Source organism: Aythya fuligula, chromosome Z, assembly GCF_009819795.1.
Source record: "Aythya fuligula isolate bAytFul2 chromosome Z, bAytFul2.pri, whole genome shotgun sequence".
NCBI classification, from domain to species: Eukaryota; Metazoa; Chordata; class Aves; order Anseriformes; family Anatidae; genus Aythya; species Aythya fuligula.
The window spans coordinates 56393862-56420101 of NC_045593.1; the positions used below are offsets into that span (position 1 = coordinate 56393862).

Below are 26240 nucleotides of genomic sequence, written 5' to 3' on the forward strand. Positions count from 1 at the left end.
ACATTGCTAGCAGAGCAAGCAAGTTTTCATGGTAACTGGCATATATGGTTAAATTATGTTATTTTTTATTTAACTAGATACTTTGAGAGAAAACATTGTTTGCATTTGCTGGATATCAAAAGAGCTCATTAAAAAAAAAAAAAAAAAAAAAAGGAAAAATGGCTAATGGACAAGACATGAACACTAAGTACAATACCATGGGCTTAAGAGGATTTTGCGGGTTCTGGAGGAGCCATGGAAGAATGATCAACATCACAGGGAGCTGATAGACAGTTAGTAGACAGCATCAGGAGGCCAGGGCAGGCACTGGTTTTGACAAATGTATGGAAGGAGAGCTGGAAAGTACCAAAACCACTTTTCTTACACTACAGAAAATGCAGATTGGAGTTAAGTTATTTAGCTGTCTTATTATTGAGCTGTCTTATTTAATTATTAAATTATTATTTATTGTCTTATTATGGGGAGATTTAAGATAAGTGCCATCAGGAAATCTGGTTTAGAAAATCCTGAAATACAACACACTACAGGGACATGAAGGGCCAGCATCCAGATGTCTAAACTAGCAAAACAGAGAAAATAAAGAGAAAGGTGATGTAAAGAAAAGATAATTAAGAATTGCAGCAGATTCAAAAGAATATGCTCTCATCTTTTTCTCTTAAATCTGTGCACTGGTTACATAATGGGAGTCACCATGCTAATGCAAGAATTAAGTGATATACTGTGGCATGCTTCAAGAACAAAAGCCGTATTTCAAGACTTTCAGAATACGAAGAGGAAAATTTAAGCCTATATATATCTGAAGCATGTGCCATCAAGCCTCCAGTGCTTGCAAGTAACTAGAGAAATATTACATTAGAGAACACACAGATCAAATGACAAAGGGGTCAACTGCAGCTGAACCACATTTCTAAAGCAGGTGTGTTCCAGTTCAAGGCAGGACTCTTCAGCACAGAGAGACCACAACAACATAACACAGGAATTGAGATTTAAAGAAGTTCTACAAAATATATATTTAAACAGAATTTAAAACTACATTAACAGATGCACTTCTACTAAGCCCAAAATGGGGATATAAAACCAATCTGAAATCTACTGTTTAGATCATCTGCATAAAACAGGGTAGGGCAGACATGGCCCCTTATTTCTAATGAACCTAAGAACGTACATAGGTTGGCACCACCTCTGAAAGCGTTACCATCAAGTATTACTTTATCCAAGCAGTAAAATGTGCTTCCAGAACAGCTCTGTGAAGAAACTGTTTAAAAGTCAAACTATCAGGAGCAGTGCTTGTAAAATGTGATAGGTCTGTTTATTTCCTACTTGGAAGATAGGTTCCACATCAGACCCTATCTTGGAAGAAGGAAAGCAAGGGAACAGTCCTCTTTGCGCTTGTACAGCCAATATGATGGTGAAAGGCCTTCTTGTTCTGCACTGAAAACCTGGGAGCCTGAGAACTTCCTCTGCTGGAAATGCAGATGAGCATACACTGAAGCAAGTATCTGTAATATATTCTGATCAGCCAAGGTAGGTGAGGCAAATAACAGCACTGAGACCGGAACAATGAGCACTTCCCAGTTGTGCAGATCTTCCAGCATTGATTCTAGGTTTTTTACTTTCAAGAATTGTACCAATACCATCCAGCTCTACCACACAAAGTCTTCCTTCCATATGTGAAGCTTCTTTTATAAAAGGAATAAAATCCCTAAACAATGCAATTGCTAATTCAGCCTGAAGCAGAAGCAGCAGAGCATTTCAAATCGGACCCAGAAAAAAGATCAAGTTTATTTAGTTAAGCAGACATCACAGGAAGACTAAAAGTCCCTTAACACACCCAAATTTAAGGTCCTAATTCAGTGACTGTCACTATACATCACGGGGGCTGACAGTCTCAAACCTTCTGGGTGCCCTTCTGAGTTGAATTAGCACAGCAACAGAATGAATAATTTTTCTTTTTTGCACCAAAGAAATTATGGCTTGTAAATTACAAATATTATGTATACTGGCAAGTACTTACTTCAGTGAAAGAGAATAGTCATGCTTGCTTGTTTGACTGTTTCGTACAAGGTAGCTACACTCTTTACATAGACGTAACAGGTTTTCTGCATCTGTCCGACTGATTGCTCCATGATACCATCTAGGAAAAAAGAAGATATTAATACACATTTTCCAACTCATACTGCTTTCACTACTTTGTTTTTAAGGTATGAATAATGGTTAATACCACACAGACATCTTTAAGATCTAATGCATTAGATAAAAAGCATGTTGTTTGCCTTATCTGAGGTTAACATTTCCACTTGGCCTCTCAGATGAAAGAAAAAAATCAGATTAGGATAGCATGTGACAGAACTGGTGTACATAGTTTTGTAAGAAATTTGCACCCAGAGCAGCAAGTTATGACCTTTATCTTGCAAGCAGGAGATCCACAATACACATTTACTTGATTTTAGTCCTTCGACATATCAGTATTTCAATTTACATAGAAAAGAATAAAGAACACACAAAAAAAAGCAAACAAAACCATATCAGAAGAATACAGTTTACAGTGAAAAATATCACTTAAAAAAACATTGAGAAAGGAGGAAATTGATAAGAATGTCTGTTTAATCAACATGAAGATTAACAAAGACTTGTTCTAAACTTGGTTATGACAACTTTGAGTGCTTTTAGTAAATCCTTGGAGAATCTGCATAGTAGATGTGGTCCTTGTATGCAGGGAAGAAAGGGAATGGGGAAAGGAGAGATGTGTCCTCTACTAAACTGACCAATGCAAATAAACTTCTCAGTATGTGCTTTTTTGTATTGGCATTCAAAATGCTTTGACCCTTCCCCCAGCCATGTAATGTGCCTGGCCCTGCACAGGGTCAATCACATCTCTGAGGGAGATCTCCCCCTTCGTGCAACTGGAAAATGCACTTTGAAGCATGATATGACACTGCCTAAGCAGGATAATGCATGCCACAGAAATGCTCTTTGCCTGTCATTACCAGGAACTGACTCGCCATGTGCAAAACAGTTTCCTTCCATTTGTTCTAAATTCATTTATCTGCTTAACGTACTTTAAGAGAAACATTCCAACTAGGAGGAAAGTGAATAAAGAGAGAGGCTCTTTTGACAGAAGTCATGCTTTTGACTATCTTGACCCAATGTCAGCTCCGCTGTCAAAGCTAGTGAATGTGCAAAATGAAAGTTGGTGTTCAGAAGAAAAATTCATCCTGTGCCTGGCTACAACTGAAGTCTGTATTAGAGAAAGCTACAAGGAGGGTTTTACTATTGTATATTCAAGACAGACTTGAAAGGGAGACCCTGACAGCTCTATCACATTACAAGTAACACTGACGCACAGATGTAGATGTTTTCAGGCAACATTCCCTCTGTACCTCATCAGTTACTTACTGCTGAAGAGTATTTCTCGACAAGCAATTTAAAGACTAGGTTAAGGACTAGGCAGTCTTCTGAATGTGAAGAAGAATATGAATACTAAGAGTCAATCAGAATATGTATTTGAGAGACGCTAAAAACTATTCCTATTGTTTATAAATCATTCTTATTTGTTTTCTTCCTAAATGGCCAAGTAAAACCAAAAGAAAATATGACCTAGCCCAAATCAGGGAGATAAATGGAGTCTGATATTCAGAGAGAAGTACTTCGTACATTCTTTGGGCCTGGTGATCCCCGGTTGGCAGAGAGGTTCATGGAAAAAGAATGCAGAGTTGGTTCCAGGAAACAAAGCCAGCTTTCAAAACAGTCAGAAGAAAAACAGCAAAGTATGAAGACAACTGATGGGAGAACATCTGATTCAGAAACAATGCCTGGAAGCTGTTCTGGCTACAGCTGAGAGTAAACAGCAGTATCGAGAAGTGTAATTGCTTGTGAATCATATGCTCATGTAAATGGGACATTCGGCTTGCTCCTGTTCCAGCTAACTGAGATAAGCATGGTGCTACAATCAGTTTAAAGTTCCTGGCTAATTTGCAGTTTCAACTGTACCGGGGCTGTTTGCCTTGGGTGTGTCTATTTTTTAAATGTCAACATATAGGTATTTGTTCAGAAAGTTCAAAGATTCAAATGTGAATTATGTGATCGCAGAACTGTGAAATAACAACTTGTAAAACACACCAGTGCAAAAGCATGGGACATGACAGCCTGAAGACAAACATATCTTTTAAGATATCCCAGAAAGCACAGGCACACAATACAAAACTAGAAGCAAAATTGAAACGTAATCACACACTTTCCAAGACTAATTGAAAGCATCCTGATGGTGTTTTACTGATGTTCTTCCTGACATCTCTTGCTTTGCTTATGATCAGATTTCAGATGCTATGGGGTCATAGCTCCACTGCAAACAGGACAGCCGTATCAGTTATGCAGTAGGTGTGATCAGTTATTACAGCTCACAGGATGCACAGCACTACTCCATTTCTGAATTGGTCAGAGCAAAACAGGAAGTCACCAGACCTTGCATACAAAGCAGGGAGGGATTCACTTTCAATAGAACATACAAAACGGCAGAGCACACTTTCCTTTTTTTCACTGTTACGTGGAGGAAGCAGAACAAATTCATTCAATTCCCCTGTGTCCATGAGTTACTCAGTTTATGGTTACAAACTCCTTAATCACAAGCAACTAGGAGTAATTTGACATATTACACATTGGAATTTCTGCCTGTTTGGGAAGGTTCCGACATATTAGAAATTCACCTGTTAATTTGCACGCTACTTTTCATGTAGATCCTCTCTACAAAAAAAGAGATTCCATTCTTATACAGAAAAGATGGCATGGTGCCATGAAGAAATCTCATACTATTAAAAAAATCAAGCATTTTGAACTATTACGAATAATCAAAGGTACAATAAATCCACTCATTAATTTTCTGATCAGTTACTGTTAACTGGACATTCATTTCAGTTTTGATCCTACAAAATGAAGAATTAAAAATAATATTGTGACTACCACTTGAATAATTAGAGGAAACAAAACCAACTCTGCAGTCTCCACTTCTAAGTTGCAGTTACCCTATAACAGATCTACACAACAATCCATTTATGAGTCAAAAGTTAATTAACAGATGCTTAACTTTCCATAGTGGCTTAAATGTATTTTTGGGGGGTTATGGTGGTCTGGAAGTATTCAAGTCTGAGGGCCAAATTTTGCAGTCTAGTGTATAGCCTTTAGTTATTTATCTGTAGTATCAGCAAGTGATTTCACAATATTGGTCACTATTTCCTGTGTTGCACACAAGTCTGCCCTTTGTCAATGAGCAGGTGCCTCAAAGGCTGATGTTGAGTAGGTGTAACATGATACCACGTGGAAGATAATCTCTTTTTCAAGCTTAAGGTTCCAAATACTGCATGTAAAAATAGTACATCAAAGGAAAAAGAACTTCAGGAAACACCTTCTCTCAGACTCAACTGACAGGGGATTCTCTCCGACCAAGGATTTGAAGTGCAAAAGGATTCAGCACTGATCTTACCAATACCAGTACCATTCAGAGATGAAGTATTCTGACGGAGAACACCCTAACACCCATGTTAAATTACGTCCTCTCTCTCCTTTGAGTATAAATTCTCCACCAAACTTAGAATGACAGTGTCTAGAGTGGGACTGTCTTGAGGATTAAAGACAAGTCCCTGACTTCACTGTGTGAATCTGCTGGATGACTCAGTGCTCACAAGTATCAATGTACCCTCTGTAAATTGTTCCACACAAAGATTTTTCTTTGTTTTTGGCCCCCTTTCTGAGGCTGCACATCCAGTATGATACAGGACAGTGGGTCACTCCACCACACAAGCCAGTCTGTCCAAACACCTCATAGAAGGGTAAAAATGAAGCAGGACAGAAGCCACCCTTGTGGATAAGAGATATGGAATATTCCACAGAATTTCTCCAGAACTCGAGTTTGGAGCTGACAAAGCTGATTCTAAATACCATCCTCAGCTTTGACAACACAGGATAGAAATAACACTCTTTTTGTAAAGTTTTGTAACTGGTCTCATCAGGCTCTCACTAGAGCAGTATTACAGTGAAATACAAGGCATGTCTGAGATACTAGAAAGATGATATGCAGCCATAAAGACACAGAATTCATGCAGCTTTAAAGTACATTTTGGATGTATGTGATACATACCGCCTTTCTCTAACGCAAGGTAATCAACATGGTTATAAGTGAAATAACTGCATGTGATTTAGCAGACAAAATTCACTGTTCCTGAGATGAGAGGTTCCTATTTATATTGTCCCCCAAAAATGTTATTTACAGTTTGTAGAATTAATGAGGATAGTTTTAAGTGTGCAGTAATGCAGGGGATGCAGAGGAAAAGGAGTGGGACAGCAGGATCTAGGACATCTGCTGCTCTTGTAAGTGGGGAGGCAAAGAGCTAGAAAGCAATTGCTGTGCTTACTTACATCTGCTTTTCCAGTGGAACAGTTGGATCTATTCTCTCTCCCAGGATCCCACAAAATTCTGGGCTGCCATGTCTGATGGGTTTAAAGCCTCTTCCAGGTGCTCTTAAATGCCTGCGCTGGTCATTTGAGGGAGAAGGAGATGCTTGTCGTTTCTCACTTCCATTAAATTGGGCTGCAAGATACACAATAATTACCTCTCTAGGCAAGGTTAATAAGGACCAACATAGCTGTAGCATTTAGAGAAGCTTCATACTTCCCAGGGAGAATAAACATGCATCCACCAACATTAAGATACAGTGGTTTACCTACCAAGTTAGATGCATCGTCTAAAGTGTTTCTAACTATGCAAAATACAGCCCTAAAACTCTTGCCTTTCCATCGACAAAATCCATACCCTTCCAAATCCTGTTAAAATAACCCATGCTTATATTAACAATTGGTGTTTTCTTCTGCAAGAGATGATGCTGTTGAACTACCCCTTGCAGTAATGAAGATAGGCTGTGGTGGTTTTAGTCAGGTAGGCAGCTGAGCTCCACCAAAACTGCTCTTTCATTCCCCTACCTCAAAGAAAAAGGGGGAGAAAATATGATACAAAGAGCTCAAGGGTTGAGATAATGACAGGTAAATCACTCAAGAATTACTGTGATGAGCAAAACAGAGTCAGAGAAGGGAAATTAGTAACATTATTTCCTTTTACTAGCAAGCTAAAGAAGTGAGAAACAAAGGAAAGAAATTTAAAACACCTTCCCCCCATCCACACTCTTCTGCCTTCTCTCTCTGAGCGGTGCAGGGGAACGGGGGAATGGGGGCTGTGGTCAGTCTGTAGCACTTCGTCTCCACCACTCCTTCTTGATCCCTCTCTGCCCCTGCTCCACGTGGGCTCCTCTCCACGGGCTGCAGCTCCGGCCCGGGGCCTGCTCCTGCGGGGGCTCTCCATGGGCCGCAGCCTCCTCCAGGCCACATCCACCTGCTCCACCGGGGGCTCCTCCACCCATGGGGGGGCTGCAGCGTGGAGATCTGCTCCATGTGGGACCCATGGGCTGCAGGGGGACAACCTGCTCCACCAGGGGCTTCTCCCTGCACAGCCCGCAGGGGAACTGCTGCTGCCTGCCTGCAGCACCTCCTGCCCTCCTGCGGCACTCCCCTGGGGGCTTCAGGGCTGCTTCTCTCACACTTTCACAATTCTCTCTCCCAGCTGCTCTAGCACAGCAGTCTTTTCCCTTCCATAACTCTGCTCTCCCAGAGGCCCACCCAGCATGACTCCCTGGCTCAGCTCTGGCCATCAGCAAGTCCCTTTTGGAGCCATCTGAAGCTGGCTCTGCTCTGACATGGGGCAGCTGCTGGGCTCTGCTCACAGAGGCCACCCCTGCAGCCTGCCGCCACCAAAGCCTTGCCACATAAACCCACAACACAAGCTTTCAGTCACCTTCTACAATGAAGCCAACAAGCAAGTGAGAACATTGCGAACCCAGCTTGCCTCAGCTTACATGGATCATCTGAACAGCAATCTCAGTGTACTTCCAGACAGGTAACACCCATCTACCCACATCAGAAATGCTGGCAAACAGTGATCAATTAAAAATGTTTCTACTTATATAACGCAACCACAAGGCTTTTGTCTTGAAAGGCTAGAGTACAAAGTGATGAAAAGGGCAAAGCACACTTTTAAAGTCTTCTCTCACAAACTCTGTGATGCCAAGGAAAGCGATATGGCTTGTTAACAAAGCACATACTAACGAGGTCTGCATCCTCATTCCTATAAAAACCACACTTACAGACTCTACGTATCTATAACTTCAAAGAATTAAAGAATTGAATCCTGACAGAAGCAGTGAAAGGAGCTATCCACACCATCTTCCATATTCACTCACTGCCCTCTGAGGTTTGCTTCTTCATCGCGGAGCAACAAACACTCCCAGCTGTGGATGGATTATTGCTGCTAAGGTCATCTAGTGGGGAACAGGCTGAACAAACCTCCCTGTATCAGGAAGCTCAGTAAGCAAATATCACAGTGCACACACATAGCAGTCAGCTCCTGTATGAATTTGAACAGCAGCATTACAGAAAAATGTTGCAAAAACAATTACAGGGAATCCCTACTAAAGCAGGTAGATCACATGCATTCAAACCTCGACTTGTAACAACACAGCCAGTTAGGCATGTGACTGGCAGTGCTTACTGCTTTAAAGCAACTGTACAACAGGAAGGAGCTGTAATCTTCAAAAAGATTATGCATACAGAATAGAGATGTGTTGGACAAGGAAAATATTCTACAGCACTTTGTTTTGGCTGTTTTTACAAGCTCTCCTCATGACTTAGAACACTTCCAAATTGCTCTTCTTCTCAGAGGCAAAGTAGGCAGGCAGCAATTATTACCAAAATTGGGCAAATGTATTAAATCACATTCTGAAGTATACATGGCAGAAGTATGGTTACATTTTAAAATGCAAATTCATATTGAGCTTTCATTATCCAGTAATGAGGTTGATTAGCATAACAAGGAGAAACATTGCATGTGTGTACTTGCAAGTGACACATATGAACAGCATAGTGGTTTCAACTGTAAGAAAAACACCTGGATACTGTAATTTGGGAACTCTGAATACTTGTGAAGTTAATGTTGTCTGCTACTGACTGAGCAACATCTTTCAGACACCAAAAAAAAACATTTCACAAAACAAATGTGAAACTCAGTTCTTACAGTAAACAGTGATATCTTTATGACATGGTGAGGGTTGGAAATAGGAGCTGTTCTACAAAAATAGCACAAAGTTACATTTCAAATGCTTTTGAATGTTTTGTTTGTCTGAAGAGCTGAGACACGTCTCTTGGCTCCTGCCCTATTTCTTTTTTTGTGAACTAAATTGGCAGGAAGAAGCAGCCTGAAAGGGATATCCAGGCAGACAAAACTGGCAAGTATGCTATCTAGTCAGGCACTGGCCCATGTGATGCTGTTATAAGGATGGATTTTTAGGGTACTATAAATCCGCTCTTGACCAAAGATGTAGTACATACAGTGAAGGTTCAGAAGTTCAACTCCATGCAGTTGAGAGTGGAAAGTTTCTTATTGCCGTGGTATTTCTGTTTATGCTGCTGTTTCTGTTTTGGAACCAACTGCATCCCTGACTCTTCCTCGTTCTCCTCTCCTGCCCTGTAGCTGGTGGCTTTCCCCACTGGGGTGGCATGCCAGAACGACCCTGCTTCCCTAGTCCCTAGTGCCCTGGGCACCATCCTTCTGTGCAACAGCAGCTGCACACAGCATAAGTGGCCAAGTCCAGAACCTGGAGATCCTCCCTCAAGGGCTCTGTGAGCAACACTGAGTAGTAAAAGCTACTAGCGGATGGCCCTCTTTGTACTAGAGGAGCACTGATTTTCTTAAGTGATAACTGAGATTGGTTGTGCAGATTTCACATGCATTTCCTTTACCCAAAGGTTTGCTATGCCCACCAGGAAATGCCTGCTCTCTCTCACACCCCAAGCAGGAGCCAGGGTCAGCTTGAAGTTCCCAAACGGACTCTCTTTTTTGCTATCTCCTTTTCCAGACAGACTTACGTACCAGAAAGTTACCTTGTTCCTGTTATTTTGCCAAACTCAGCTCCTCTGGGCAAACTGGTTTGCCCAGCTCAGCAGGAGGTCTAACAAGACCTGCCCACATCTCATAAAAACCTTCAAAAATGCATTTCAGCTTCAGCCATTATTTCCTTCCTGCTTTCTTCTTTGTACAGCCTCCAACGAAACAAAGCCAAACCTGTTTGTGAAACAACTCAAAACTTCAGACAGGCAAGATGCTGCACTCCAATACAAAGAAACACATCTTTCAGCACTGCAATGAACAGCTGAAGTCCCCGAGGAAGGCTATACATAGCCTGCTCCGCAAGCATCTGCACGACACCAGAACCAGCCAGCGCTTGGGAGCTGCAGCAAACACATGCTCTCCCTCAGACCGAGCAGACTTCAGTTTGTGCACCCTTTTGGTCTGGCACATCTCGGACTCCAGGCTGGAGACAGACAGCTTCTATCCATACTTCACCAATAAATCTTGAAACCATGGCAGAGGTACAAAAGTTTTCCTTAAAAGACTTGCATGAGTATTGACTCCATGATAATTCTACAGTTTCTTGCCATTTTGGCTTGTTTCCTAAGTCTATCACCTAACAAATCAAAAACGTTTGCTGCATAAAGCTCATTGTGTCTGCACTTCACATCACAGATGCATACTGTTCCCTGTGGATGAACCTCTAAAATAGGAAAGTTTTAGCAGGAGGTGGCTTCAGTTGTGAACCTGTAATTTCTAATAACACTTAGACAATGTTGTGATCTTCAGAGAAATCCACCTCACTCAAGAAGCGAGCAAAACCCACACAGCTTAACTAGCTACATTACAGAACCACAGTACACATGAAAGTCAGGAAAGCACTTCAAATATCTCAGCAGAGGGTCAGTACTTCTCCACTGCAAACATGTCATTGTTTCCAACTTCGGAGTTGAATCTCTTCTTCCCTTATTTTAAATATTTATAATTCCAAGCAAGTAAAAGTATAGGAGAGAACCGGTTAGACAGCAGCTTGAATCTATGCTTGCAGCCAGTCCTGATGCGTTGCTTTGTAGCAAATAACCAGGTACCTAAGACATACTCAGTTATAATGAATGACACACCCCATCGCAGAAATCTAATTCATCTAAAAATGTTTACTCTCTCAGCACTGTAAAACAGAACTTTGCATGCTGATGTGAGCCCATAAGGAATTCAACCATATCATAATGCTTTTTAATTAAATTTCCTTTTAGTCTGTTAATTTTGTAAAGCAATGTGTGCTTTCATAAAAGTTAACTATGTAATGCCTTAGAAGAATATTTACACACAGGCCAATCATAAAATCTAATATTGGGTAGATGGTGTCTCGTTAATCTACACTCAAATATATCCTAATTAAAGACTACCTGATGAAGAAAAAAATTGACAAAGCTAAGATTATTTTTTTTAATCAACACTCTAGACTATTTCAGCATTTACCCACTAAAGATCAAAAAGTTGAGCGTGAAGATGATTAGAGCCCTCAAAGACTTCACAACCGCCAAGTGGTGCACAAGAAGGAATGCGGTAGGAACCAATACATTTATTCTCTGGATTTAATTTAAACTCAGCCTTTCCATTTGATATGCACAATGCATGAAGAGTAAGATCTGAGATTTCCATATGCACACACATGACTCTTGGGACAATAACTTTTGAAGCCAGTAACCTCACCTCTGTGGCTGCTGTATTACTACTAATTGAGAAATCTGCAAAGTATGATCTCACCGCAGACAGATGTGCCCTGGTTCCACAGAGTTGTACTGTAAATATTTAGCTTGTATCTCAGCATTGCTAAACAATGAAGTTTCTGTTTTAGGTATTTTGCATACTTTGAAAGAAAAATGACCTCTGGGTAGCACACAGTTACCATCCTTGTGTGGGAAGCTCACAGCAACTCTGACATTATTCTTAGCCTTTGGAATATTATCAAAACTAGTACGTAAAGAAAAACTCAACAAGGTAAAAACTCTGTGCTAGGCTACAACACAGAAAGGAGATGCAGAGAAATAAATAGCCCTAAAGAATTCCTCCTCTAAAGATTTCAGGGTCACATTCAAACATGCGTTCCTTCCCAATATTTTATGCAGTCCAAGGGCTTTATTTACCCTTGTCTTCAAATAAAATATTCTTTGCTCAAAAATAGCTCTCTTCCCAAATTGTCCAAGAACACAGGCAGGAATGGCAGATCATGCATCCAGCCAAACAGTGAAGAGAATGGAGATAAATATCTGGAGGGCTCTCAGGTAATGCAGCCAGCCAGAATTAACTGTGTTGTTGCTGTTGAAGAGCATCTACAAGGAAATCTGTAGTCACTACAGGCATCCCCATGGCACTAGCCAAGAGGGCTAAGAAGGATGGGGATAAAGAAAATGAATCACAGCAATTTCCTTCCCTGTGGGCAGAAATGTACACACAGGTACTAGGAAAGGGTGATAGGGAGCTGGTGTCTGAAGGTAGGAGCTGAGAAATCCCAAGGAGATGTAAGAAGGTGACACGATAGGACAAGGTGTTAGATAGGAAAAGGACAAATGAGAGACTAGGCATAGATGCAGATTGGTGGGAGAAAAGGAAGGAAAAGCAGATAAAGATGATACCAGAAGCAAAATAAGAAAGAAAGGCAAGGTGCAAACATGGCAGCAAATGGCAGAGGGCCAGAAACCCTCTGGAATGGAGAACAGAGAAACTCACTGGAAGACAACGCAGAGCAGCTGAAGACCTACTGCAAACTCACTGCTGGTGTCACTCTGCAGCCCCTACTGTGGGCAGCTTGTGGATCCTTCCAGGCAGCAGACACCCTACCTCTAACAGGCTTACTAGGGACCGTGCTGCAGTGTAGCAAGGCTCATCAGCTGTGAGACTGAGGTTGCACATTTGCTTTAGGCACAGACAACATTACTGCCATCACAGGGACACACAAAAAGACTCAGCTGAGCTGTGACAGTGGTACCTGGAACAGAAAAGGAGTCCCAGAGCCTAAACCCAAAGCAGAAGGTTTTAAACACAGGCGACAGGCTGACTTTCAGCATCTGCAAAAGCATCATAGTGGCACTGGACATTTAGTGATACGTGCCTCCTTTGAGTATGGCCCAATTGACTAGCCTATCTTGACACACAGTCGATATCCCAAGCCGTGGCCAGGATCTCCCAGCCAGACAGTCTCCCAGCACAATTCTTGCCAGCATTTTAACTGGCTCAGCAAAGGGGATGAGTCAGCTCAGGCAAGCCCGAACTGAAGCCTGCTTCCAACGTGGCAGGGCTCAGCAGCAGATCTGTATATCCTACTGGAAGCCACATAAACAGGTTAGGCTTTTGTGCTGGAGTTCGTGCTCTTTGGGGAGAGACATTATACCTGCACAGCATGCAACAGAACTGGATGGTGGCTTAGATCCAGGCTCCAAAGAACCATTAGCATATACTTAATGGCAATTGACTGAGTCTGGAATCCTATAAAGATTATTAACATCTAACATGCCAAAGCAAACCATGCTGCTACAAAGCAGAAACCAAATTTCCCTACTTCTCTTCTATAGGAGCCCAAAAAGAAGACAGGGGATGTTGAGCAGAAGGTTTCTTTTTAAGGCAGCTGCTTCAGGTTCATCCAGGTCTCTTGCTCCCAGCCACATTCTCAGGATGGATAATGCAGACATCAGCTTAGGTTGGAAGCAAACATAAAATGAATTGCAACACAAAGACAAATGAACGAATGAAGCTGAGGGGTAGAAATCTCTCTTACAACAAGTCCACACTGCTGTACTACACTGTGCTACAAGAGAAACACATTCGTGTCACCCACATCCACCTACCTATTAGGTGATCAAGCCAGGAACACCCAAGAAGGGCAGTGTCACAACAGACTGTTTACAAAACAGTATCCCTGTCGAACTGTGGAGAGAACGCACTCCCAATTTTCCTGTGTGGCAATATCATGGCACGCAGAACTGCCAAATCGCAGAATAATTCAAGTAGAAAGGGATCTTAGGAAGTGTCTAGTCCAACCTTGCCAAGGCAGGGTCTGCTACATGATCAGATAAGATTGCTCAGAGATGTATCCAGTCATCCCTTTTCTTGGGATGAAAACATCTAAAAAGATGAAGACTGCAAAATATCCCTTGGCTGTCCTCACAGAGGGGAAAAAAAACTTCCCTGTATCACATCAGAACTTGGCCTGATACAACTTATGCCTGTTGTCTCTCACCTTCTGATCACACACCAGCGCATCTGTGAAAAGCCTAGCTCTATCATCTGGAAGACCTCCTCAGAGGCGCTGAAAAGCTGCTATTAGATCCCTCCAAAGCTTTCTCTTCTGCAGGCCAAGCAAGCTCAGTCAGGTCTGTCAGCATCTCCTCATGTGCTGGATTTTCCTGTCAATTTGGTGCCTGTCTGCTGAAATCAACATTTATTAGCATCCTTCTGGCATCAGAATACTGGACACAACACTGGACACAACATTCCATGTTTTTTCCCAAAAATGTAAAGGGAAACTTTGCTTGACCTACTGGCTATTCTCCTTTTTACAAAGGCCAGGATGCTGCTGTCCTTCATCACTACCAGGGAGCACTGCCAGCCACGTTCACTCCGCTTTCCCTCAGGACTCCTAGGCCCTTTCCACTGAAGCTGTAACCTGCCAGCCTCGGTCTATCTCATCACAAGGAGTTAGTCTGCTCCAGGTGCAGGTCTTTGAATTTGTCCTGGATGGATTTCACAAGCTCGTTGCCAGCCCTTTTCTCCAGCCTGTCCCATACGCTCTGCACGGCAGCTCTTCACCCCTCCACTTGACATCGTTCCAAACCTGATGACGTGCATTCCCTCTCCTCCTCCAGATTATACTGATAAAGATGTTGAACAGGAAGGGTTCCAGAACTGGTCCCATGTGGAATCACACCTGTAAACTGATTCCAGGAAGAGTGTGAATCACTAAGCGCTACCCTTTGAGTTCAGTGATCCTGGCATTTTTTCCACTCATCTAGCAGTCCGCCCATCTAAGCTACAGCATTTCAAACCACAAAACAAGGATGCCACAGCACAACACGTTGAAAGCTGAACTCAATGCAGATGACACCTACCGCTCTCCTTCCATCAAGGGATCAAGTAGTTTCAATACAGAAATCAAACAGGCTTGTCGAGCAGGATTTACCCACGGTAAATCCACACTGACCGCTCCTAAACATTGCTCTCAGTACTCTTCCATGATTCCTGAGCCACATATCTTGTCTTTTCTCACACCCACAGTCCTCACCACATACAGCTCTTCCTCCCAAGCCTTCTTGGGAAGCCAAGCTGACCCCTAAAAAGGCAGGGGAACAACCCTGCTCCTAGACAGCTTTTAACAGGAACATATAATTGAGGGGGAAATCATAAAGCATGTATGACTAGCATCCCATAGGAGCTTCCTGGAACATGGTCAAACCATGACTTGGCCAGGCTTTGCTGTAAACACTGAAGCTCTACCAATAAAAGAAGCCCTTGGCCTCTAGAATCACCTCATCAGTGAACGAAGCCCCCTAGCCATTTCTGAGAAGCAGCATCAGGGACTAAGAAGAAGAAAATAACCAACACCAAGCACAGATATTTGCAGAGAGAGCTAGTAGTTTTGTGTGAGGTCTCCCTGACTGACAAGTTCTTATGTGGGAGAAACTCAGCCATACAAAAGTATCGATCTGAAAACAAGTTCTACACATCCACAGGAATGCTCACGATTGGAATGAAAATGACAAGTGACAAACACCAAGAAACATCACTGAGGAGAAGCGTGTTACCACATGCTGCTTTTCATCCTGCCCCTTTAAGAAGTGGCCCATAAGTTAAGGACCTTGCAAAGCATCACTCTCATCATAGATCCACTCAACAATAAACACTATCTGCATCATACTCATTAAAATAGGGGTGAGATTAAGGGGTGATAGAAACAGGGGGTTTAGTAACATGAACCAAGCGCTGAGATGGTTGACAACAGCTCACCTGAAGCAGCAAATCAGTAAGTGCAACGTTCCACATTTCTGCAGCAGGTAAGGACTTGAGACTACCCACAAACGTTTTTGACAGATTTCTCCCCAGCCCCCATTGTCCCCACCCCTCACCCTTCAGAAGTGCAGAAACACTTGACTTCTCCGAAAGGCAGACATATATGCTGTGAAAGAGAGAATTTTCTGGTCAGAATCTAGGATTCCTACCTGCCAGAGCTGGGATGGTGACTTTATTCCACTCCCATGGCTGATCATACTCATCTGCAGGCCTGTCATCATCCTGTGGCAATTTGCTTTCTCGTAAACGTTGACTCACCACACTTTCAGAATCAGATTCCACACCACTGCCTTCTGGTTCATAGGGCGTGTCATAGAGCTGCATGTTTTTCTGATGGGACTTCGTGCCTTCCTGCTTCTGAAACTCTGTTATCAAGAAAGAAAATTGCATCAGTATCACTACCAAATATGCCTTATCACAGTTAATAATTTTAGAGCATTCAAGTTCCATGCACTACTTAATTTCTGTGTAACTGCACAGCTGGCAAGCTGCTACAAGACTTCTAAATTCTACTTCTGCATTTGGTTAACTGTCTGCAAGCAGAAGTTTGCTCTAGCTAACAACCATGGCAGAGTCTCATGCCTCCATCAGTACACCCTGGGCAAAGAAAGAGCCAGATTAGAGAAAACACACAATAATTATCAGCCTTGTAAAGCACTCTTACAGTCAACTGTGCAAAAATCCCCAAGAATGCTGAAATTTGTGTATGCAGTTAGGTCTTCTAGAGATCATTCAGAAATACAACTCAGATTCAAATACCAACCAAAATGAATTTCAGAGTGTAATTACAAAAGCTGATTAAAAGTTACCTGAGTTACCTCTAGAGAATGCACAACACCAGCAGAAAATGAGCTGGGACAACAGTGAGAACATTAAATGGAAGCAGCGCTGAATGGACCTTTTCTCACCTTGTATTAAGGAACACATATTCCTTTAAATTAACACAGACTTTGTCAAAAAGTAATCAGGTTGAAGCTCAACAGAAGGGAACAGAGCATTGCCATTCTGGTTTCTCTATTCCCTGGATTTTACAAAGCCTTGACTAGACAAAGCTATGGTCACTCCATCTACGTCTCGGGGCATAGCAGAAGACCTCCAGAAGGCCTTCTCCTTGGCCAGAAGGCCTTGGGATTCTGCGAGCTGTTACCTGTGAATCCTGTGTAGAAACAACATAGAAGGTTGGTAAGCTTCAGTGACGAATTTAATTACTTCCAACATGCCAGTTTATTCACATTTTGTCTATGAAAAAAAGTCTTAGAAGTCTTCAGGCGTGTCATTATGCTAAACCATTATCAAGAGTTTTATATGAGCAAGTCAAGACACTTGTGAAGTGTATAAGAGGTGGAAGCAGGGTTGGATGACCCAGGATGAATACAGAGACAGCATCTGATTGCACAAGATTCCAAGTGGCCTTTGGCTTTCCTGTCTGGTGAGGTCAGGAAGAAACTACATCAGTGGCAAAGGGAAGGCTAGGAATAATATGGGTCCATGGCTAAGTGTGTCAGGGTCCCTGCCCTGGTGACACAAGATAAAGAAACAGCAGAGATACTCAATGGCTTCTTCTCCTCAGTCTTCAGTAATAAGATCAGCTCCAGGAACCCCAGACCCTGAGAACAGATAGAAAGTCTGGACCAAGGGAGACTTAGCCTTGGTGGAAGAGGATCAGAATCGGGGCCTAAGGGAAGATTTAAACAAACTGGACATACACAGTAGAGATACAGTGCATCTCTACTCAGCACTGGTGAGGCCACACCTGTGTCCAGTTCTGGGCTCCCCAGTGAATGAGACATGGACACACTACAGAGAGTCCAACGTGAGGCCACAACGATGATGAAGGAGCTGGAGCACCTCTCCAATGAGAAAAAGCTAAGAGAGTTGGGACTGTTCAGCCTGGAGAAGAGGAATCATAGGAGGGGTCTTATCAGTGTAAAGGAATACCTGTTGGCTGAGAGTGAAGATGGAGCCAAACTCTTCTTGGTAGTGCTCAGTGACAGGACAAGAGGCAGCAGGCAGAAATAAAAATACATGAAATTTCATATCAATGCAACCTTTTTCTTTCCTTTTTTTTTTTTTTTTTAAACTCTGATAGCAGTCAAACACTGAAACAGGTGGCCTAGAGAGGCTGTGGAGTTTCCATTAATGGTGATATTAGACACCTGACTAGACATATTCACGGGGAACCTGTTCTAGCTGACTCTGCTTGAACAGAAAAAAAAGAACCTGAGCAAAAAAAAACCCCAACCAACAAACAAGCATACAACAAAACACCTACAAATGATGCAAAGACTTAGAACAGCTCTCCCCATCAGTGTATTAATCAAAAGGTCATTCACCAATTCCTTTATCAGCAAGAACAGCGTATCAGGGCAATTGGTCCAAACTATTTCAAAAGTACAGTGAAAGATCTACACGAAGTCAATGGCCTTCTTGCTTGGAAAAAAAAAAATAAATTAATGCATTACAAGTAAATCTGATGAAACCTACACTAAAGACAATGATCTAAATACAAGAAGGCAGGTCAGGATGATTCCTAGTTACAAATGATAACCACATCACCACCTTCAAATACAAGGAAAACCTGGGAAAGAGTACCTTAAAGGGTAAGTTATTTGAAAAGACGTGTGCTTTTGACCTGCCAGAAATAAAACAGTCCTTGTTTCAACTACCTTTCTAAGATAATTTTGCTCAATGACATCATGCTGCACTAAGAAAAACTTTCACATTAAGAAAAACACACTGCTGATACTCTCTTGAAATCTCCTGGACATATGCACTGCATTGCTTCTAAGCCACAAATGTGGCCTGCGCCTGTCTCTCTTTCTGTACTGTGAAGCCAGACAGTTTTCTACCAAGAAGAGCACGCTACTGAGGAACAAAGGCATGATTCCACCAAATCAGAGATTTTATATTGATTTTGGAGTGCTAAACACAGTTTATCCACTGGCTTCTGGAGTGTAAGATTATTTTAATAGAGGAGCCTATGCTCAACATTTTTCTTTTACCCACAGAAGTAGAACATCAGTCTGCACAGAAAAGATGACCTCCTAATAGAAGGTTGTAACCTACTATTTCATGCCTTGTGGTCAGGGGCTACAATTAAAAAACGTCAAATGTTTGATTCTAAAGAAGAAAACTTTCTCTACAAAAGACCATAACTTCAGGAAATTGAAGAAGTGGAAGAGAGAGTATACATACACACAGATACATACACACAGATACACAGGCTGACTGACATACATGGTCTTTTTACAGCTTCCTGTAAATTTGCTTGCAAGTCCATCTTTTATGTAATACATTGGAAGCACATTCATGCAGAACAGTAAAATTTCTGAAGTTAAATATAAAACAGCTGCTTTCAATAGCAGGCAGCAAAGTTGATACTGTACCACAAACAATATTAGACACTGATAGCTCAGTGCAGACTTGAATATTTAAGAATAAAGTTTCCATGCAACCTCTAACAATGACAGCTCTGAGTACTAAAACAGTCACTGGACTGACCAGGGAGTCCAAAACTGTATTATTTGTACTTTATTTGAAGGCTGACTTTGGGCACGTAAAAGGTCAAGCATATTTTTCCACTGTGAAAACAGCAATGGCAATGAAAAGTACATGAAGAACACAGTGTGGAAGACTTGTATCTGTTATATATAACAGTTCTCAGTTATATATGTGTTCTCAGTTATATATGTTATATATAACTGTTCTCAGTTCACATTTTAGTACTTTGAAATCCTGATTTATTAATTCTATCTTTTTATCCTCTTACTGCTGATATTTGGAGTGCTTTTTATGGAATTATGCTCATTGGTTAATTAGGTTGTAGAAAAAGAAGCAACTGAAATTTTGAAAGAGCCAATTTCGCTAGCGGGCTGGAAGACACTCACAAGTAATTCTTATTCTCTCGGATTAGCATTATATAACAGAATCAGGCCCCAGGAGCCTGGACACCTTTATAAAACATAGAACCTGACCAGCAAGGTCCAGAAATTGAGACATCTGGAGGACAAGTTCCTGTGATGGATGATGGCTGAACTTCACGTTTTTCTTCCCAGATGGTGAGCAATTCTGACAAAAATGCACGTACAGAAACCTCGAGCACCACTTGACACACAGATAACCTCATGGCAATCTTTCCAGCTGTAAACTTTTTAATAGTCTTAAGTAACCCACCAGCATTACTCACTGGTGCACTGTATTCCTGAGGCGAGCTTGGAGAGAATTGGGGGATATGTTATCAAGAAAACAGCTATGCAGAAAAGCAAAAGAAATTCTGAAGGCAGTGCTACTTGCTTACAGAAACTGTAAAACAAAACGCAGGAGTTCTCCTGCAACAGCTGTGTAAGAAGAAGGTTCCCTGACATTAAGCACTTGTGAGAAAATTGTTGTTTTCTTGTCTGGTGAGAGGCAGCGAGCTAAAGACTCCGTTGGGCAGGTCTGTAAGTGACGGCAGTAGAACCAGAGGTTCCTGCGTCACGGCAGAAACACATCTTGCCTGCCTGCAGCCGATATGCCAAAAGGGAGCCTCCTGTTCAGGCAGATGTGGTAATTCCCCTGCAGCCCTTTAGAGACATGTTATGAGGACAGAAGAAGCACTGGCAACCAGAACTCTGGGCTTTGGATAAGTCCTCATGTTGGCTAATCCTGGTTCTAGCCTGCAAGAGACAAAGCAGGAAACCGGATGAATCCCCTGATTTTTCCAACCCTGCTCTTCTACAGGAAAAGCTTTTCAACATTTTACACACAAGGATTTCGCAGCATCTGTGACAACATAAGGCACACGAGCTTCCTTAACACTCTGACAGCAAACAGTAATGCCTTCATGCCCCACTGAGAGACTTATAGTGTAATTAGACTGTCCTAACAGACCCGCAGCTGTTTTCTCTACCACCAAAATCTTATTCTAGTGAGCCAGATCAGACTATGAATGTAACACACTGGAAATGGTATTGCAATCATGCCATACCAGCTTCTGAAAAGCCAGCACTGACACTTTGCAAACCAAGTGCAAGGGCTCTGAACAACCTTTGTCCTTGACAGGACTGGGAGCAGGACAGGTGACAGAAAGCTGTTGCTGGGACCCTGCAGAGCACTTGTGGTTACACTCACATCCAGTCACCAGTACAGAGATCACCGCAGAATTTAAGCTCATACTGGTGGATAGAGCTTCGCCCTCTGTCCTAGAGCAGGAGACAAAACACTCTGCAATGCTCCATGCCCCGATCAATAGCTGTCAGCTGAGTGAACGTGCAATGATTTTTCAGCCCTTTACGCACGCACTTGACTTTGATCAGATGCACAGCCATCTGAATTAAACACAGCAGACCGTTCATTCATTTAGTGCACAGAAACATCTAAACACTGTGCTGGGGGAGGACTGTGCAGGACAGAGCTGTTTACAGAACACACATGTAAGGCTTTCTGTCCTCCTCTCTCTGGACTCAGACTGTGGGTCTCTTGTACACGGTGACACCCCTCCTCCCAAAAGTCAGCATTTGAACAGCTTCAGTCTTAGCGACCTGGATGTAGCTTTCTGCTTACACACAGCAAGAAGGCAGCCTGGCACAACAAACTAAAACCAGCCTGGAGGAATGCCACTGTGATGTTGGTACATTTGTACCACTCAAACCTCCTGGATAACTCCAGCTACAAAAGGTCTTATTAGTACTGAAGCAATTATTTCGGGAAATTACAGATCTTCCTGGAATCGAGTTTTCAAGGCACACAGAAAAATGACACAATTACCAGTGGAAAGGTCTGAATATTTAATTAGAAGCAAGCAAACAACAATCCTTTGCTTTGGTCCGCTGTTTGCATCTCAGTCTCCTGCTGTACAAACACAAGGACCTAAATAGTGAGAGCACTCAGCAGCCGGGGAACAGACTAACCTGTATTCATCTGGGATAGTCACAGCACAACTTTCAAAACGTGGATCTGAACATTTCATGCTCAAAAGCTCCAGAGGGCAGCCTGCAAGGTGTTTGGGGGGCTTGCCGTAGCACTCTGGTTTCTATCAACAGCCCTGGGATAACTAGAAGAGCACCACAATTCATAAAAAAAAAAAAGAGTACCTGAGAACATAACTCAGGAACAAAGCCTACTTGTGGACAATACGTTGTCATATGTTGTTCTTCACCAGGGAACAGCCTTGTTGAGTTGTTTTTGAACCTCTGCCCTCTGCACACACTGCTCTTGCAGCTTGCAGGGGCGAGTAACCTCTGAGCAGGTCAGCGAGCTGTTTGCACCAGGCCATGCACCAGCCAGTGACTAGCCGCAGGCGTCAGACAGATGCTAATGCAAAGATCACCTTGACAGAAGAACATTTATTTACTCCCACTGAATCTGTTTCCTTTCCCCCTCCATAAACAGGCCAGCCAACTGCTTGCTTTTTTCCCAAGCCTCCCCATAAACATTTCTTTTCATGCCTATCTCAGTAAGATCATCTGGAAACACTTCAGAACCGAGGCTGCAGAGTTCCCACCGTGTCAGCGCAACGTCTATTCAAAACAGAAGCTGAGTTTCACCTCTGCTCAAATTTCACCCCAGACCACCAGAACTCAGGTTGCTTTCTGCTCTGCTCCCAGGTCCAGACTGATGTCTGCAGCTGCTGGGCAGCAGGGAGCACCAACGACCCCCCGTTAACTGTGAGGGCTGTTTTGCTTTTGGACTGAAGCAACTGCTTCCCAGTGCTTAAAAATCCCATTTACCCTGCAGGAAAGGCTAGATAGGGAAAGATCTTCCCTCAGTTTTCCTTCTAAACAGAAGCCAAATGACTCAGAAGTGAGCTGTTTTCCAGGGATGAACAAGAGGTGTTTGCTCTCCTGCTGTGGTTTGAAAGCTTGGCGTAATCCCTCGATGTGAAAAGCAATGGCTTGACACAGCTTGCGCCATGACAGAAATCCTCCTGGACTGCAGGTGTGACTCCTTCCCCCAGGGAAAGGCACGTGGAGCTCCTTCACATCCCAGCAGCCCTGACGAAGTATTCTGCGGGTCAGAGCAAGGGCAAGAGGGGAGAAGTCCCAAGTATCAATAAACCAGCAGCAATAAGCATCCATATCCTTCACAGATACTGTGCTCCAAAATAAAACAGGCAAACATACTCTGCTGAAGACAACAGGAGGTACGTGTTCTTCTTTGGGGGATACCCGGGGGAGTGGAGGGACACTGATTTAAAACAAGGCACAGAGGAAGAAAGCCTAAATCCTGGTGGATTGGAAGAGCAGCAGTATCGTTACCTAAGCACATGAAAACTGCCCTTGGATACACAATTATTTTATGGCAGATGCAATGAAATTAAAAATTAAATTTCACCAGTTCCCTGAAGGCAGAAGTTTATTCTACAAACTCTACCCCCACCCCCCAAACATCCCATTTTCTGTTAAATGAGCCGTGGTTAAAAATTACATCTGACATCTCAAAATTCAAAATTTCTGCAGACTGCATATTTCAGAGGTGCGTTGCTGCTGCTCAGCCAGCTACTCACTACACATTTCTCAGAAAGACCTAAAAGAGGAGAAAGGATGCTCTCTTTATTCGGGGTGGAAGCCCTCTTGGGCACAGAGCATGCAGGCAGAGCACAGCACTGGTATTTCCATGTACAGCTGTGAGCACCGTGGTTATCACTGCCCCGTGAAACAAACCACAGTGTCCCCCCCACAGAATGCTCTAAGGCTAGCACAACCAGAATCAATTCTCATTGAAGGACATTTTAATTCCAACGTGGTGGGTATTTTAAACAGGTTAACACTCCCCGGTGTCAGGGCAGAGAGCTGTGCAGCAAACGTGACTGCTGCTTCCTGCAGTTTGATCAGCCTTGCAGCTCACGGCTGCTGCCAGTGCTCACAAGCCCCTTGCCAGCTCTCTTCAGCCACACCGTCCTATCCCTTGACAGGAATCACCTTGAGAGGTGCGGGGAGTGGAAGGAGAACCCATTCATAACGCAGCTGCAGCTCAGTGCCTTCACACAAGAGAGATATTGTCTTGAATCTCATCAATAAGCAGACTTGGACAGGCAAATAGCTTACTCAAAAGCATGGAACAAGGCAAGCACTGAGCAACAAGCGTTTTAGTGGGCATAAATATGTATCTACGCTCAAGGAGATATTGCAACGTATATATATTATAGATAGAGATATATCCAAATGTGAGCAAAAGTGAGCTGTTTTTTTTTTTAATCAAGAAAAAAATATGTAAATTGTTCCCAATATTTGGAGGTTTAAGAAAACTCCTTTGTCCAGATGTCACTAACTTTTAAACTTGGCTTTACCTGGGAAAAAGCGCGAAGTGGATGGAGGCCTCCCTGCAGACCTAACTGACCAGTGACAGAGGGGGGACGACGCTGCTCACAGGAACAAAATAAAGTATGTGGCAGACAGAGACAGTAGATTCTCGTAGCCAGAACCATTCAGATTTAACGAAAGCCAGACAAGGTGTGTTCTCAGCCAGATGAGATGCGCTCTCATCTTGTTTTAGCCACCTGACAGCATTCTCCATACGGAGTGCAGCACTGAGAGAAAGGCTACTGCTCAAAAACTCCTGGAGAAGATTTCTTCCAAGGACACAGAGGCTGCACGGTCAGATTCACAGAAATGTGCATTACACATTGTTTCAAATGAAATATCTAGCCTGTGCATGATTGTGTCAACTGTGATTTACAAAAAAAAAAAAACACAACAGAAACGCGAGCTCAAACATATAGCCTGAAGCTCCCCTGATGACTAACTTCCATTTGAATTTATTTTCTCCCTGTTAGTCATTATTCATAAAAACACCCTGAAAACAAAGAGGAGCCAAAGCTTTGGAAGTGATATCTACTGCAGGAGATCTTTCCCTCTGACCAGGATTCCAGCAAGAGCAGGCACTATCAGTACTTCGTCACACGTTTCCTCCTTTGGCAGGACTTAAAAGCCACACAGCATCTGCATACCAAACAGTCTGTTTTTTCCTATGTGCTGCAAGAACAGCCACAGTGATTAAGTGCAGTTTTGAAAACTAAAAAAAAAAAAAAAAATAGTGATCAGCTACAAACATCATTTACAGTTTTGCCCACTTTGGCTTGCTTTCCCAAGGATAGTGCTGTTCTAGCTGCAGCCTCTCTGCCCCGTCACCCAAACTGAGCTACTGGCACAGTCCAGGAGCTCTGATCAGTACCTGAGGACTTGTAATGAATCTTGCTGAAAGCAAAAGGCTTCAGATGTAACTACAAATGTTAGAATGTTCAGTGAGTTCCATGCCCAGCACAGACCTGCACAAGCATACAGGAGTCATTAATGTACACAATGAAGAAGGGGCTAGATTTGCTGTTCAGCTGTGAAGACAGAAGTGGTTTTGCTTAGACTTCTACCTCCTCGTGAGCTGAACTGACCAGGAACACTTCTCTGGTGTCATCACAACCCATCATGGATTTCTGCTTCTCCTAATCCAAGGCCTTGCATGAAGTAAAAGACAGCTAACTTGCTAGCACTGAGAAAGCAGCAGGGATATGGACACTGAAAATACTGAGAAAATGTTTCCACTCACCCCCTTGGCAGGTGATTCCTCCACCCATTGAATCAGCCTAGCAAGCGACTGATGGAAAGAGAAACCAGTCCCCAGCATTTCCAAACATCAAGAGCTCGGTACCACACTGTCCAGCTGCTCTTACCCACTACCTCGTGCTTGTTTGCAGACTTATCTGTAGTTGTCACGCTGCTCAGACAACCCCTCATTAGATACTGATTTTTAGTTGAAAGACCAGTCACAAAGAAATCTGTTACTATTGTGGTACTGTGTTTTTTTTTCCCCTTGGCACAATACATTCATACAACAATACAGAACCTGAAGAGGTGTTTGAATGCATGCAGCTATTGACAAAATGCTATAAAGCATACAGTCTATCACATCATCATTCAACAGCGTTTGTGCTTGCACAGATATCTAACAGCAGCAAATAAATCTGACTAGCATTCAGCAGAGCATCATTAAGAACAGACCCCAGTTTTAGGGAAACCAAACCACAGTCATGCAAACACCATTAATCAGCTCTCTTCTTCCCTCTTTGTAACAAAAGCATCACAAATCATGAAGGGTAACATCTGGTATTTTCCACTGAGGTCAGGTCAGAAAGTGCCATGTTATAGAAATCCATTCCAGCCATGATCTTGCTGCGTATGACTGAGTCAACACTTTCTGATAATTTTTCCAGTTACTCTTATTTTCCAGTACATGCTTCTGCACCAGTAACGAGCGTGCATGC

General features: G+C 42.7%; 1 protein-coding gene across 1 annotated transcript in view; it reads right to left on the reverse strand.

The window, feature by feature from the left end:
• SHB (SH2 domain containing adaptor protein B) overlaps positions 1–26240 on the reverse strand; it is a 75375-nt gene that overhangs the window by 17687 nt on the left and 31448 nt on the right. Inside the window, exons 3-5 of the mRNA XM_032206389.1 lie at positions 16156–16371; positions 6409–6580; positions 2015–2134 (exon numbers count right to left, since the gene is read on the reverse strand). Of these exons, the coding sequence (XP_032062280.1) occupies positions 2015–2134; positions 6409–6580; positions 16156–16371 (508 nt within the window). The remainder of the gene's footprint in view (positions 1–2014; positions 2135–6408; positions 6581–16155; positions 16372–26240) is intronic.